Source organism: Myzus persicae, unplaced genomic scaffold (genome assembly GCF_001856785.1).
Source record: "Myzus persicae strain clone G006 unplaced genomic scaffold, MPER_G0061.0, whole genome shotgun sequence".
Lineage (NCBI taxonomy): Eukaryota > Metazoa > Arthropoda > Insecta > Hemiptera > Aphididae > Myzus > Myzus persicae.
This window is the reverse complement of record NW_019104089.1, coordinates 494337-510843: the sequence shown is the minus strand read 5'-3', so window position 1 is coordinate 510843 and position 16507 is coordinate 494337. Positions and strand designations below refer to the sequence as shown.

General features: G+C 28.5%; 1 protein-coding gene across 1 annotated transcript in view; it reads right to left on the bottom strand.

Moving 5' to 3' along the window:
• LOC111038587 (SRSF protein kinase 3-like) overlaps positions 1-16507 on the bottom strand; it is a gene marked incomplete at its 5' end in the record, with an annotated part of 26348 nt that continues 9841 nt past the window's right edge. The window contains 9 exons of the mRNA XM_022321743.1: positions 1-813; positions 4138-4300; positions 5328-5435; positions 5714-5838; positions 7336-7434; positions 8999-9146; positions 9274-9468; positions 9667-9754; positions 14328-14546. Coding sequence (XP_022177435.1) covers positions 629-813; positions 4138-4300; positions 5328-5435; positions 5714-5838; positions 7336-7434; positions 8999-9146; positions 9274-9468; positions 9667-9754; positions 14328-14546 — 1330 coding nt within the window. The remainder of the gene's footprint in view (positions 814-4137; positions 4301-5327; positions 5436-5713; positions 5839-7335; positions 7435-8998; positions 9147-9273; positions 9469-9666; positions 9755-14327; positions 14547-16507) is intronic.

The window sequence follows — 16507 nt, the reverse complement described above, 5'->3', positions numbered from 1 at the left end:
TTGATCAATAAATGTAACAATCATTATTATTGAATGTCTTACTGTCTAACTGTTAACCCGATCACCCCGTATATCATTATAAAGATTGTATACTCATCAAAATCCTAGTTCGTTCAAGATTAATACATTGTAAATATAATAACTTTGATACTAATATTAATTTTTATTCACAATTTTTAAAGAAGGTATAATTTAATAAATGTTAGTATCTCAATTCTCAATATATATCAGTGAAAATTGAGTCTTATAATATAAGCGTGAGGCCATTATATTATAGTTGATCCCGTTTTTCTTTTATGGGCAAAAGACAAAATATAATAATGTCCATCTCTCTTATGATCATAAAAAAAATACATAGCCATACACGTTTATATTATATATTTTACAACATTTAAATATAACTTAATTGGTGTTATATAGACGCAGTATACATACGAGCTTATACAGTCGGATATATATCTATGAATGTATGTATGTATCTATGCTGTATGTATAATCATTTGTTTGTATAATTAGTTAAAAACTGTAAAACTCGTAAACACACACACATGTATAATATAATAATGGAAATTTCACTATACTACCTACTTATGATAATATAATTATTTATAATCGAATGACGAATACGTTATGCCAACATCCATGGGTTTAAGAGACATTGGGTTGCTGAAGCTCGATTATCCTGATCCAAGTCTAACATTGGTGTCAGAAACGATGAGAATGCCTTGGCCTCCTTCGTGTTCCACTCGTATTTCTCTGTCAACACATCGTATAGATACCACGGTTTCAAGTTACTGATGTGTTTCAAATTGCCTGTAACGGAAAATTATGCACAGGTATAACAATGATTAATTATGTATGCAGGTATAGCAATTTGCAGTTACGATGCTCGTAAAGGTCCACCTAAATTATGTATTTAATATTATCGAGGGCGATTAAACGGCCATTTTAAGAGGTCTTGAGACTCACCGTTAGTATAAGGGTCCAAATAGACGACCGACCGGATTTTACCGAACGGTAAACGCTGGAGAAGTTTTGTATCGGAAATATATTTTAGATTAGATAGGTTATATATACAGATGAAATCTATCTTGTTTCATTCCATCATACCGATTGGTCTGATTCTATCGGTTTGATAAAACCGTTTAAGCGATTTTACTATCGAAAACAGATTTAAATGTCTTAATATGAATAAGCGTAATAATCCTCGTTAAAGACCACATTTCTAAATTTTAATAGGGTATAAATCCAAATTTGTTAAAATCTTAAAAGTAGTAAGGTAAAGAAAATAGTAAGATCTAAAGAGTACAAGAGACATGGCGGTGCTCCCGTAATTAGATCGATAAGTTGGAATAGTTTTTTTTTACACAATCTGTAACTGGAATGGATGATTTTTCTATTTTAAGTATATTTAGCAAGACAGACAACAGTCCGATTCGATTTCCAGCGGGCTGCGGTATTTTCGGCGTCGATTCCGAACGGTTTTATCGCCGTTAAACGTTACCGTCTGAACAGCCGTTTTTAAATCGACTGACCGACTGAGCCACACTACACAATTTTGCGGCGTCCACTGCGTAGTATGGCTTTAAATATGTTTTATTATTGAGATGCATTATCTTTAAAACAATACAAAATTTACAAATAATATACATTGATGAAACAAAACTTAAGCCAGGGACCTACTTAAAAAAAACCCGTAAGTAAAACACCCATAATAAAACAATATTAAAAAAATAGTTTGTATTTTATTATACAATTTACCATTTATTCTATTCTTCTCGTATTATATTATAAAAAAAAAAACATTTACCACGTGCCAATTCCCTAAAACAAGATAGAGCATATACCTTTTTAGCAACGCAATTGGCCATAATATAATATTTTATGCGACGTTTCCACATTCACGTTCCCGACATTTTGTAACTTATTATTCTCAGTATTATTATTATTATTACAAATGAATAAAATATCAAACTTAAACGAGCTGCGAGCTGTGAGCCTAGACCAGGCCCCAGCTTTATCGAAAATATTATCGATAGCAATAAATAATAGTTTAATCAAAATTAATTCAATTCAACATAAACCTATAAACTTACAATCCACCGCAGTAATTAAAAAATATAATTTAACATAAAAGCTTTAACGAAACAAATATTAAAATTGTAAAAATACTAAATCTCTACTACTTTATATTTTATGCCTAATGGGTACAGATACCAAGGTACATCAGTATTCAATTTAATATGTCATATTATTTAATTTCACGATAGTGAAGGTACTACTATTATTATTATCAAACAGGTAAAGTTAGTTATTTTTTAACTATTATAATTTGTATGATTATAATTCATAATTATTTAAATTAATATTTTTTGCATGATAAAGTTCAAAATTGAAAAAGGTAATATAGCAATGTTTTTTTAAATTCAATCGTGTAGGTTTTTTTTTTGTATTTCTATATTATGATTCGATACGGCGATAAATTTGCTCAATCGTGTCGTAAAACAGGTGTGAAAATAAATAAAATTATTATTATTTATTTAATATCTAATTTCGTCTAAATGAGAAATTCAAATGTCTATAATAAAGGCATTTGTATATATTCTAGGTTTTTGGTTTCAGCATGAAACTATGAACTACTCATGAGGAATCTTGTATTAGATTTAAAATCATGCGTATGAAAAATTAAATTTTAAATTTTGACTATGAAGTAATATGCAAATGTTAAAATTCTGACTTTAAATGCTCATAAAAAATATTGCATTAATAACATTGTAATTTTTTTAAGGAATCATAGACCTAAGACTTCAGGTTATTGGGTAGGTTACTTGTTTTTGAATTACAATAAAATAATATACCTAATATATTGTGTCGTTTTTCTTTCATTTTTCTCAATTATTTTGAAAAATATTGTGAATTTTTTACTTTTGACCCCTATATAGGTTACTAACTAGATCCAATTAGCTACCAGAAACTACAAAAGTAAAAGTAGAAAATCAGATAAAACATTACACATAATTGTAAATTCAAATAATTCAATACATTTGTACAGTTTATTTCCTCAAGCACTATCTAACATTTTGAATAATAAGAATGAAATCAAAATAAAACATCAAACATACCTAATAATTATTATAGTTGGTAAAACTGACAATTATTGAAGTTCTATCAGACGCGATGTTTCAAGTGATCAATAAATATTGTATAATATGATTTTATTAATATTCGTTTATGCGTGGCGGTCACAAACCCGCTGTGCCCCGAACTACTGCATAAAATCGTCCGTAGGTCCCCACTTGTCGGCACGAATTACACAGCGGAGTTCTATTTTTATTTGGGAATATTATCGGCAGTCTTCGGCTTTTAGTCATATTATTTTTCCACGTAATTATAATGGTCGAGTACAAAAATAATAAAATATGTCATTCGCAATACTGTTCGAGCACTGTTTTATTTGTATTTATATTGTTATTAGACAATATTTTGTTTTTATCGATTGCTTAAAGAATATTTTAAGCGTATTATATTTGACATTTTTCTTTTAATAATGTACAACATTATATTATACAATAAATAAATACATTTAAAAATCATTTTAGAATCATTAGAAATTAGAGACGGGAGACCGGAAGGAGGTAAAATATTTGTGCCCCACATCCCGAGAACCACACGAGCCGACATTGCTTCCATAACTACACTAAGAATCTAAAAATACGTCTATTTTAGTTTTATAACCCATTATATTTATGTTAGTCAATCTTAATTAATTTCTTTGCAAACATGAAATTGAAAAAAAAAGAGCACAGTAAAATTAATCTTCTTTTAATTGGGTAAATTTGGGTTTTTATCTATAACTGTAGGCTTCTCACTTTTTTCCCAAGTGAAACAGTTTTCCTATAATATGATTTAGTAATTATACAACAATTATTATCAATAGTATTGACGTAGGAGTACAGGACCTTTTGTAAGTTACTTTGAATAATTATTTAAAATTGCCTACACAAACCCCTTAAAAAGCGAATTTACGGCATCCTCTTAAGTACATACGCAGTGAACGTGACTTATCAAAATCTTGTGGCTTTACAAAAAATAATGAGTTTATGAGTTGCATTACATGCATTAAATCATTAATATTACCGTTGGTCCTGAAAAAGCTGCTGGAGTGCTTGCCGCTTTGAATCACGTACATCGGTATCTGACCTAAGAGCTCGATTATGTGGGCTATATGGTCTTCGTCTTTGTTGTAAGTGGCCCCAGAGTGCGGGTCGAATAAAAAATCGCCGGTAGCCAGCTCGAATGCCTGAAAATTTGAACGTGTTTTATTTAAGTACGTATTGTCCGTATCTACAAATTACAATATTCATGTAACGTGTATTTACTGTATTATACATTTATACGTATAAATCTATAACTGTATAAGATATTGAGAGGACGCAACATCCGCATTTGTTGTCTCCGTCTTACAAGTAGGTAATTTACGCTCTACAGATCACGTTTAATTCCTTTAGTTTAAACATTAGAGTGAATCGACCTATTATGAAACTTTATGGTAGGAACATTATCTGTGTTCCTATGATGGTTTTTACGATACTTATATTTTTTAGCAAGTTATGCGTATATAATATAGGGTATATTAAACACACTTGGGTATGGCATCCTGTTAAAATCTTAAGGTATGTGCGATTGTACATCTGAAAGCTACAACGAGTCATCGAGTTCGACATTTACGATTCTCAAGTGCAAGTCTGCAACGAAGCTGTTTTTATTCTTTGTATGTTATGATAGCTTGCTTACATTTTGTTCATACCTATTGGATATTACTATTAATTACATACCTACCTAATATTTATAATAAATATATTTTTTAATTGAAAATTAAATAATATTGTATGTTTAAGTATCTACCTTTTATACTTAAATCTCAAAAAGTGTTTTTGCGAAAATAAACGTAAAAAAACCACTTGTCATTGTAAAATCAAAAACAACGTTAAGATATATGTATTTATTTAAGAAATATAATGTATTATTATACATTTTTTTTATTTAGATTAATATATTTACGATCTATACAAACATGTTATAATAAGTAAATCTGCTGTAAATTGCACAATGACATTTATATTAAGAACAGGAAGGCTTTTAGCGGTGCCACCTGACAAGTTAAGTTATTATATTAGATATATAAATATTTTTAAGATATACCTATGGATTATGTTACAATCAAATATTTCTAGTAATAGGTTTCAAGTAAATATTTTAAATTTGTTAGACACAGAAAACAATATGCACAAATATATTATTAAAAGTCATAGTTGAAAAAAACATACCAGACAAGCTGTGCTCCAAATATCCGCAGGTGTGCCGTATCCAGCACCTAGGAGAACCTCCAGACTTCGGTATTGACGAGTTTGAATGTTTTCTGTGTAGTGATTATCCTACGAAAAAATAAGATAAAATTATGACAAGTCTTATGTAAAAGATATAAATTATGCCTATTTTGCAATACCATACAAATATATGTATAATAATCTCAAGTTCAGTATTATAATATGTTGCAATACCGAGTGTTCAATATGACACTTTAGGTATTATACACTCGATGTTAATAGTTAAAAACACTAATGGAGTGTTAACATAATAACATGATATCATTATTTAATGATGCAAATACCATCACGTTATTAATAATTAAGATTTAAGACACAATAATTACCTCCCAACAAGCGTTACCGAGATCAGCTATTTTAATATTTACACTTCCCAAATCATCCAACAATTCGTATAATCTTTTGAATTTACTAATTTTTCTAAAATAACAATTTGATTCGGCATAACTCTCTAAACAAAACATACAAAAGTAATAAATATTTGTTAAACAAATAGAATAATAATTATATTAGCCATTTGGTAGATGATGATTCACAACAATTTGTAGTTCGTTATTCTGAAGTAGATGAAAATTCTGCACAGATATTTGACAAGAAATCAAAATCATCAGATCTTAATAATATTATCTATAATTTATATGCATAGTTGATCAGTGGCGTATGTTGTATGTTTTTTTTTGGGGGGTGTCCAGATAATATAGGTATATACTTATTTGTTAATTGATTGCAATATTTCTCTGTTTTACATTATACTACCACTAAGTTCATAATAATATACTCTTCAAATATTGTAATGAAACATTTTTTGTTTATTTAATTAAAAGTAGTAATTTTTATGTAACTTAAATCATACATGTATAAAATACATACTGTAAACATAATTTTAATTTAAAAATAAAAGCAAATAATAATTTTTAAAATAGAAAAAAGAAAATAGTAAATACACTTAAAAGTATTATATAAATTAATTTAAATAATGAATTCAAGAATATGATAATATTACTATTTCAATGTATATTTTATCTGCCTTGTTTCTTCGGCGACGATTAAATGAAAAATTATTCAAATTCAATTGATAAAAAATAATATGTTTTAAAATAAATGTACATGGATATTTAAGATCCAACGTATAATTATATTTAAAAAAAAACATCATTGTAGTATATTAATATCTAAATAAACACAACACAAATTCCGGTTGGAAAAACAAGTAACACAGACACATGAAGGCACAGAGCCGCAAGATAAAAATATAAATTGCATGTATACTGTAATAGGATAATAATAACATAATATTATTTAAAGATATTAATATACATTAGTACCTATATAGTTATCATCATCGGTCACAATAATTTAATAATTATTACTATATATTTTGTTTGTTACATTCGATATCAGTGGTGCTATAAGAATAACAGTTTTATAAATAATTAAAAATATACTAGGATAGGTACATTATTTAAAACTAAATTTATTTTCTTTCCGAATTAGTGTAGGACTTTGTATAATATTAAAATAGTTCATAACGGACCACATTTTTCTGTTTGTCTAATTCCCTTTAAAATTTATCAAAATTAAAGATTGAATTTTTTTTTTGGTTTGGGGAGTGTCCAGACACCGTGGACACCCCCCCTCCCCCAAAATACGCCACTGTAGTTGATCAGTATGATGTTAAGTTATTGTTATCATTAACCATTTAGGCAATTAGTATTTTTTTATCGATATTAAGCCTGGGCGCCTGGCAATTATGTTTGTAGTGGGTTGGGGGGTACGGTTGGTTTGGAACACGAGGATGTGTGTCGAGGATTTGTGACGAAGAACCCGGGTGGTCACCCATCCGGGAACTAGAGACGCCAGCCAATGATTACAACTAGAACACATTTCGTGACTGAATACAACCCACCGTGTCACACCAGGCGACTAATAAAATATATTTTATACTAACCGCTCTCCATGTCCAACGATTGTTCCGATCGAATTCCGTCTAATCGATAATTACCCTGTAATCTTTCATCGGCGTTATTTTTTCCACATTTTCTGTTACCTATATAATTACAAAATTGAAAGTAGTTACAATAATAATTTTATATTCAAACCGATTTTAAACTCATAAACCTTACAAGTTGATGTATTTGAATAAATGATAGCTCCATGTTTCGTGTATATGGGCATATTAATAAAATACTTAAATACATCAGTAAATAACTATAAAACCGTATAAGAATAAAATAATATACAGTTATTGACGTAGATACCTTCAGTAAAATATTTACTATTGCTGTAAATGATACTAGTATACTGGAAATTATACATAATATTATACGTAATTTAGTCTACCAAACGATATTTAATGACTTTCAAATTGTCCGGACCTGATCAGGAAGATCGAAGGAACTATGGTTACTATAGGCACTAGCTAGCCATGCAAGATGTGTATTCGAAGAGCATAGTTCATAGTGACCATCGAGCTAACTTAATTGAATGTCAGAAAAGATTAAAGTTTTGACAGTGAATCAAGATCTGATGTTAAGATTTTCATTAGAATGAAACATAGTTCATTATTATTTTTGAAACTATTAAATTTATAATCAATTGTTTATTTTATATTATATTGCTTAGACAATAAACCTATACCTAATACTTAAATTAGTGTAAAATTTGTATATTTCTGAAATTTATTATTTTTTTGCCCTACCACGAAATAATTTACGTTAAAAATGGGCTTGTCGGAAATGTCTTAAATTTTTCGTAATTATTTTCGTTAAGGTTAGTTTTTTATCGGGAAACTGAGCAAATCAAAAAAAACAATAATTTCTTTCACACGGTACTTTTAAAGCACTAACTGCTCTAATGAAAAAAAATAGTATTGATCTGTTTAATTGATTGTTTTTAGTTGTTAAATACCTAACTTTTTTTTATTTACTTTAATTTGGTATTTTGGTTGGATTTTTTTCTCAAGCCAAATCTATTTATTTGACTCTTTGGTAAATCGTATTAGTGATATTTTGAATTGTTTGACATTATATAAAATACTTATGTATTATATTATAAGAATTGTTAGCAAACATTTTGTTGCTCGGTGCAAGTCGATCGTTGTTAAATAGAACTGTCATCACAATCCATTAGCGCTTGTGTCCCAGACTTGTAAATAATATCCTTTTTGTATTCGCAGAATAAATACCAAATAACTTTAACACCTATTGCATTGAAAATGCAAAATAACAGGTATTTAAATACTTTTATTTAATGTTATTTATAAAGTATAATATACAATATATATATGCTTATATAGACTATTAAGTGACACAGGTTAGACCTACGGTACTAGTTAAGACAGCCGAGTACTACACCGTACAAATATACTCCACTCTACAATAAGTTGTGGACGCATTGGCGCCTAATGATTTGTATTATAATATAGGTACCTCCTATATAATATACAATATATATATGCTTATATAGACTATTAAGTGACACAGGTTAGACCTACGGTACTAGTTAAGACAGCCGAGTACTACACCGTACAAATATACTCCACTCTACAATAAGTTGTGGACGCATTGGCGCCTAATGATTTGTATTATAATATAGGTACCTCCTACACTTACGTAAGCTCAGTATAGACATCTGTTTGCAACTGTTTTCGGCTGTTAGCTTTATGTATTGGTGTTGAGCACAAATCAATATATTCTCAGGCTTGATGTCCGTGTGAATTATGTGACAAGTCTCGTGAAGGTATTTCAGCCCTTGCAGCACCTATAGGTTCACACACACACAAATCGGTATTATTCATACAGCGTGAATAATACTTATATAATGCGCGCAGCTACTTTTTTCTTGAGAACGTGTTCTCTCAGCTGAACGCCTGAGCGGCTGAACTCACTTGTCTGATGATATGTTTCACCAAGTACAGAGGTATCCCCTGGTAGTTGGTCCTCTTGATGAGCTTAAGTAAATTGGGTCCCAGTGCCTCGAATACCATGACCACGTGCATACCCCGCAAACCGTCTATTCGGAAATCGTCAAACAACTGAATAATCTTTGTACGGTTCGTATCCATATCTCGGTGACGATAAATCTGAATAGTATGATAATATTATTGCTATGATAATATTTTATTATTTGTTGGCATTTTGTGCACATATAAACGATAATACGATAACCGATAAACCGATTATAAATTATAATACTGTATGTCTGTATAGTGATAAGTGACATAGTGCAGTATACAAGTATACATAGATATCCGCATGTACGGGTTCGGTGATATACTTACACTTTTCAACATTCGTATTTCGTCTAATGCACTTTCTGTGTAGTCAACTGCGGATTTCACTACCTTCAGAGCTGAAAAGTTGTGTGCCCTATAATGATAAAAATACAATCATATTATCTATACAAATTTAAATTATTTATATTTTTTTACCAGTTCTGTTCAAAACAATGAACATTAAAATGTCTAACTTATGCTGTTAGAATAATAATAATAATAAATAATGATGTAGTTTTTTAGCAATGTAAAATTGTGATGTAAAATGCTTATTTGAATATAAAGCTTATATTTTATTATATTTTCATATTTTCCATGATTTATTTTTTAAACTTCATTATTTGCATGTATCGTATATATACCTACATGTAAAAGTTAGTGAGATGTTATTACTTATGTATACACTTGACTAAACAATTTTGAGTAAAATTTAAATGATATTATTTATCTCTCTCTATTATTTTGTTTCGAAGAGGGAGACAAATTGGCTAACCTTGATTACGTTAAATAACGTTAAAAAATATTTTCCTTAGCTAAAAATTAGTTTAGGGACTATTGAAGACATTATGTAACTACAATATCGTTAATAGAATACAACATGTGTCATGGTGAGACGCGGTTGTACGCTCGGTCTGCGGCAACTCTGAGCGTACGTACCGGCAGTCGTTACTAGCACACGGATGGGTGACCAGTGACCACTCGGGTTTCTAGCAATACATCCTTGCCACACACAAAAATACGTGTTTCAAATCAACCGTATCCTTCTAACGTAATAGCTAATGGCCAAAGTTGTTGGCTTTAGATCAATAAAAATAAGAAAAGAGAGTATAACTCTCACCGTATAACACCTGAGAGAAATTCAAATAAAACTGAACTTAGGTAACTTCCTGTATTTGAAATTAAATTTGAATGCTTTTAAATATGCTTTACCGATAAAATATCTTATTTAAAGTTTGAATTATAAGTTTTAGCTTTTTAGGCATCCATTAACGTATATTATAGTTTAGATTTTAAGTTAAAAATAATCACATTGAAATATATATCATACAATATTATTCATTTATTCCGTATTCATTTCATGTGAACTTTTAACTAGGTACCAAGAAGATGGTCTGATATTAATTATGATTTTAGGTCAAGTCTGAAGTCATAATTTATGATGTTGAAATATTCACTATAATATAACTTATAAGATCATATTTCGAAAATAATTAATTATGTTTTTAATGATTGATGATACATTAAATGTGACGATTTATAAATTCATTTTAATTATATCAAGCTTATTTTTATATATTTTGCAATAAAATAAATTGTTTACATTCTTAAAAAAATTGTTCGTATTTCTTAAAATTGAGTTGATTAACTTTTGTTTTTGTATATAATTACGTTAATATTAAATCTTTTTGTCCCACTTCAGGCAATTTTAATATTGTAGAAGTTGTTTTCTAAAAAAGTTTCTACAGTTTAAGGAAAAATAGGAGTTGGTTAAGAAAATTTCAAAAATATTCAATTTATGAAAATATACAAGAAGAGAATATTGATAATTACAAACATGAAGTAGTTACATAATCATAATTCATAATAGAGTCTGTGAAAAATAGGTTAGGTTGATATTATATTATGTTAATAAATAATACAAATTTAATTTACCTATATCAATTTTAAAACAATGATTATTAATGCAAATAATTAAAATATTGTTAATAAATATTAAAAATGAAATCATGATAATTATATTTTTCAATTGTTTGGTATTATATGTACTAATCGCTTGACGTAAGATAATAATTTAGTTAAAATGTATCTAATTATACTGCTAATAGGATGAAGAAATCAATTTTTCTAATAATTTAATAGTTTACAATAAAAAAAAAAATTACAATCATCATCAAAAATAATAATAATATGACAAAATGTAGGTAATAATTTATATAAATTAATCAATTTTATTCCATTCTATCTAATACCAACAAAATAAGTTTTAAATTTATTATGATAATTCATTTTGAACTCTATAGTAGGTATCTAGATGAAAGATGATAAATTAATAACAACAATATTTTAATATTTTATGAAATTAAAATATAACGAACACGTTTTCACTATGGTTTTTTAGCTGGTTCATAAATACATAATTAATGACATTTTATTAAAATAAACAAATAAATCAATCTGAAGTAAATGCATAATCTGAATAACAGAAACCCACGCCAATGCAAAAAATGAACTGTTTTAAAATTGTTTGAAAAAATATTAAAACGTCTCAGATATGAAAAACGATATTACATTAATTTAAATAATAATAATACATATTAAATATACACTTAAACAAGTAATATAAGTATGCAAATCCCTTTATAATATATTTTCAAGACTATTTCAGATTCTGAACCAATTGAAATACTATGTTATAATATTTCGTTTTGTCAATATTGCTCACATCACAGAGATATTGAATGTCATGAAAGTGCATATACTAAGTAAGGAAGTTAGTGACTTCCGACTTTCCTATTTAAATTTGAGAACATGGTTATTCTGACATGATCGGAAATCGTGCACCGAATGAATGGTAATTTTCCATTCCTGAATACGATGAAAACATTATTATTCTGCAGTTGTATCACTTGTATGTTTAATATAAACCACAACGACTCTATATAAAGTCTGACAAACAACTTTACATATACTTTATGTAACTTGTGTATTATATTCTAGTGTCAGGTATAATGCAGCATAGTGCATTAGTGTATACTGCAGAAATCTCGTCTGCACACCGTCTAGTATAATATATTATTGAAGATTAAAAAGTGCTAAACTACAAACAAAGCAGATAATGATAGTAATAAAAAATTACTAACAGCAATAATATAGTAGCTAGGTACCCCCGAAGGGTTCCCTACTGCAGGCTGAGAGCCTACTTTTTAGCTAGGTACCTATTATAGGTTCGTGAAATGCATTAAAGCAATCACACATTCACGTACATTTTTAAGACTAAAGGTACTTATACAGTAGGTATAGTCGTATAGAGGTAAGCTGTAAGTGTTTAGAGTTAAAACTATATATATTACTATATATATATTACTTATATACCCACCATGTATATAACAGCTTGACTATTAATAGGCATTATAAGCACAGGCAGTGACAAAGCATTTCAAATTTTCCAGCGGACGGGGAAGAATAAATTACCAACAAAAACTCAAAAAAAAAAAATTCCTCGCTCCTAACGGATTAGGATCTCTCTATTACATAAAAAAGTTTGAAAAATATTATCCAGTATTTTTGACTATTTTATGAATAAAAAGGTAACCAAAATTTAAAGACAAAATAATTTTAAAAAAAATGTCATCTATATAAGCAGCAGTATTCCAGACTTAGCACCTGAAATCATCAAAACAAACGTTGGAAGCAGCACTTTAAGACATACAAATGTGCGAAAAAAATTACATCACTCTCCACTCAAACCTAAAAACAAAAATCGAGTCTTCTCTTAAATCTTTCATTTTAGGCTTATATACCAAAATGAATTCAAATATTATGTTACTGGATCACTTATCTTTTCCCATAATAGATTTATAAATTATTAAAATCCACGAACTCAAACAATATCAGTACACACTACGAAGTACGACCGAGAATCGAGTACCTATCGACTAATCATCGTAAACGTTATCATGTTGATTAGTGATCACCACTGATTGCTCGAAACCATCGGTATACCGGGAAGCACTAAAAGTTTGATTTTCCTTGCAGCATTAATATTAGAGCAATGGAATGTCCCATCGTCAGCCACGATCGACGAAACGGATAGCAAAATTAGCAAAATTAAACATGTATATCTATTACGTAATAGTGTAATACAAATAAGTACAAATAAATAATTTTATCGTACAAACGTTGAAGAAAAAATTGTTTTTTTGTTTGTGATTACCTCCTATATTATAGTAAAACATATAAAAAAAATATAAATCCTAGAAATTATTGTAAAAAAGAAAACTACAGATATAAGCTAAAAAGATAGCAAAGTCAATATAAAAGTTCCCAATCCTATAGGTTAGGAACGTTGGAATATAAGAATTAAGAGCATTTAAGATAGAACATTCGAGGGGGTTAGCAAAAATCTAAGGAGATTCACATAACCTCCTAGTATTTTAAAAGCATATTACATTTTTTTGGATCAATGCAACATAAGAAACTAATACAGACAACGGACATAAAAACTGCACTCTTATTTCCATTTTTATATTGTTTTTAATATTGCTTATTCACTATCTATTAAATTAATATCATTTTCAATGTTTCGTAGTCGTCACGTTTTTTTATAGCTTGTAAAGATAATATTTTAATTGCGGTAGTCTATGTTCATCACATAAAAATATTGAATATATATTACATTGTTTTTGCTGTTTTATAATTATATTTTAAATACTTTAATTTGCTTATTCACTCTTTTCATTCTGAAATATATTTGAGAGGGCCTGATCCATCAAGTCCTAACCCCCCCATATTTCTGCTATTTGCGTCTATGCAGTTGGCGAACGTATAAACATTAAGACGTGTGTTATATCGTTGTATAATATGCCTTTGGAGCCATGGAGGTTGCGCGCGTTAGGTACTCGTGTAATAAAATGCGATATAATATTATTATTTATTATTATACTCACACGTCGTCCCAAGAGAGCCAAACGGTTGAGAAATGACCCCAACCCAGTTTCTTTATTATGTGATAACGGTCGTTGATGACGGATCCCACACGGACTGGAAAATAGGAATTTTCTTTATAGTCCAACGGCTCGTCCAGGTCCGAGTCAGACGATTTTAATAAGTCTTCGGGGTTGTTGTCGGCAATGCTTTTGAACAATTCCGATTCGTGTGGTTCAGACCTGAAAGCAGTTCCACCAGTTATAATTGTATATTGGTGTATAGCTTGTGAAAAATGTGCTTATAATACATGTCTATTAGATTTAAAAATATATATATATATATCAAAGGAGAGGTTTGGCATTTGTATAGACATAAATACATAATGCATTTTTTCGCTAGTAAATTATATTTAATTTAATGTTTCGTTTCTTAAATTTATCTCATGTCTTACATTTCCTTATATTATAACTTATAAGTAAATAGTAACATATTAAAATCAGTAAGCCATAATATATAGGTAGTTGAGTGAAAAAGGTAAAGAAAAAAAGAAAAGATGTACGTAGATTTACGTATGGCGTATGTATATAGTGTACGATGTACGAGTATACCTATATTTATGCATCTAGCTTTTTAGGTAACTACTGATTTACAATATACAGCCTGTATTGTAAAAAAAAATATTTAATTTATTTCCATCATATTAATATGTGGAAATATAAAATATCACACAACATTTAGGACTTTGCGAGTGGTTATTGGACATCATTATAATATACGTAACTGCGAGTCAAAAACCTATATAGGTACTTGCATTCGGACTATTCATACGACTACCGGACTACCCATAAGTGATTTTCCATATTTCAAACTTCAAAGTACCTATCTAAATACTGCATTTTTATTAAAAGGCTCTTATTGTTACTTTTTAAATCTTACTGAAAAGTATTCAACATTTCTTTAAACATGTCATATTACTAGGTTTTTTAATTATAACTTTTAAGTTCAATTGGTTTTAAAAATGATATAATTTCAAATATAATATTTTGAATAATGTGTATACCAAAACCTCTACTTTTAATTAATGTGTCACATAATATAGTTTGGCTTGAATTAAATATCCATGATATATAATTTACGAATCTGTAGTTAATTTAAAGCTACACATTTACTATTTACCTATATAATATACGTCTATACATTTGAATGCAATAAAAAAAAAAAATAGTTCAACAATTTGACTTTTTAAGTACCTAGGTATCTATTATATCTGTGTGTATAATGCATATTATTATTATTAGTATTTTGTTTCCCAATGCCTAAGTCATCGCAGGTATTTTTATTTAAAAAAACATATATATATTATTGTATATGCATGTATTATATATGTTACCGTCAAGGTCGTAAATTCAGGTAATGATGATATTGACTAGCCAATTAATATAATGCCTGGGTAACTTGGTCATTATCTATAATCAACATATATTTGTAACATTGACTTGATAAATCAGACGATGTTATAATTTGATAAATTCACTAGTTATTATAACATATCCTATCGTCGTGTAGTCAATGTTATCTTTTATCGTTTTAACTTTAAAAACCCACGTTAAGATTAGGTATCTGTTTTATAACGAATAATAATAGGTATCTTTTATAGTTTTAATACTCACGGCAACTAACCTAACATAAGTATTGTTACAGTCTACGTTGTACTTTCGTATAATATAGTTTATAGTTTTGTATAGTTTTTCATTTCGAAAAGTGTTGAATTGTTTTATTAAAAAAATGAATTCAAATGAAATGCGTCAAAAATTTTACAAAGCATTATCTGATTTATTGAAAAATAAACGTGAAGATAATAAATCATTTTTAAACAAAGAAGAATATATGTTAAGATTGCAAGAAGTTAAATTAGCTAAGGAAAAAATTGGGAAGAAAAGTGCAAAGGATTACAGATACATTCGTAAGTATGATATAATAACACTCAATGGGCAAGAACGACTTATTAAATCTATAAGTAATAATTCAGAAAATGTACACTATTATGTATCAAATGACGAATTATTTGATATTTTACACGATAGTCACATTGCAATAGGTCATGGTGGTAGGGACCGCATGGTTTATGAATTAAAGACAAAATATTGTAATATTACCAAGGAAACTATTATGATATATTTAAGTCTTTGTATGCATTGTG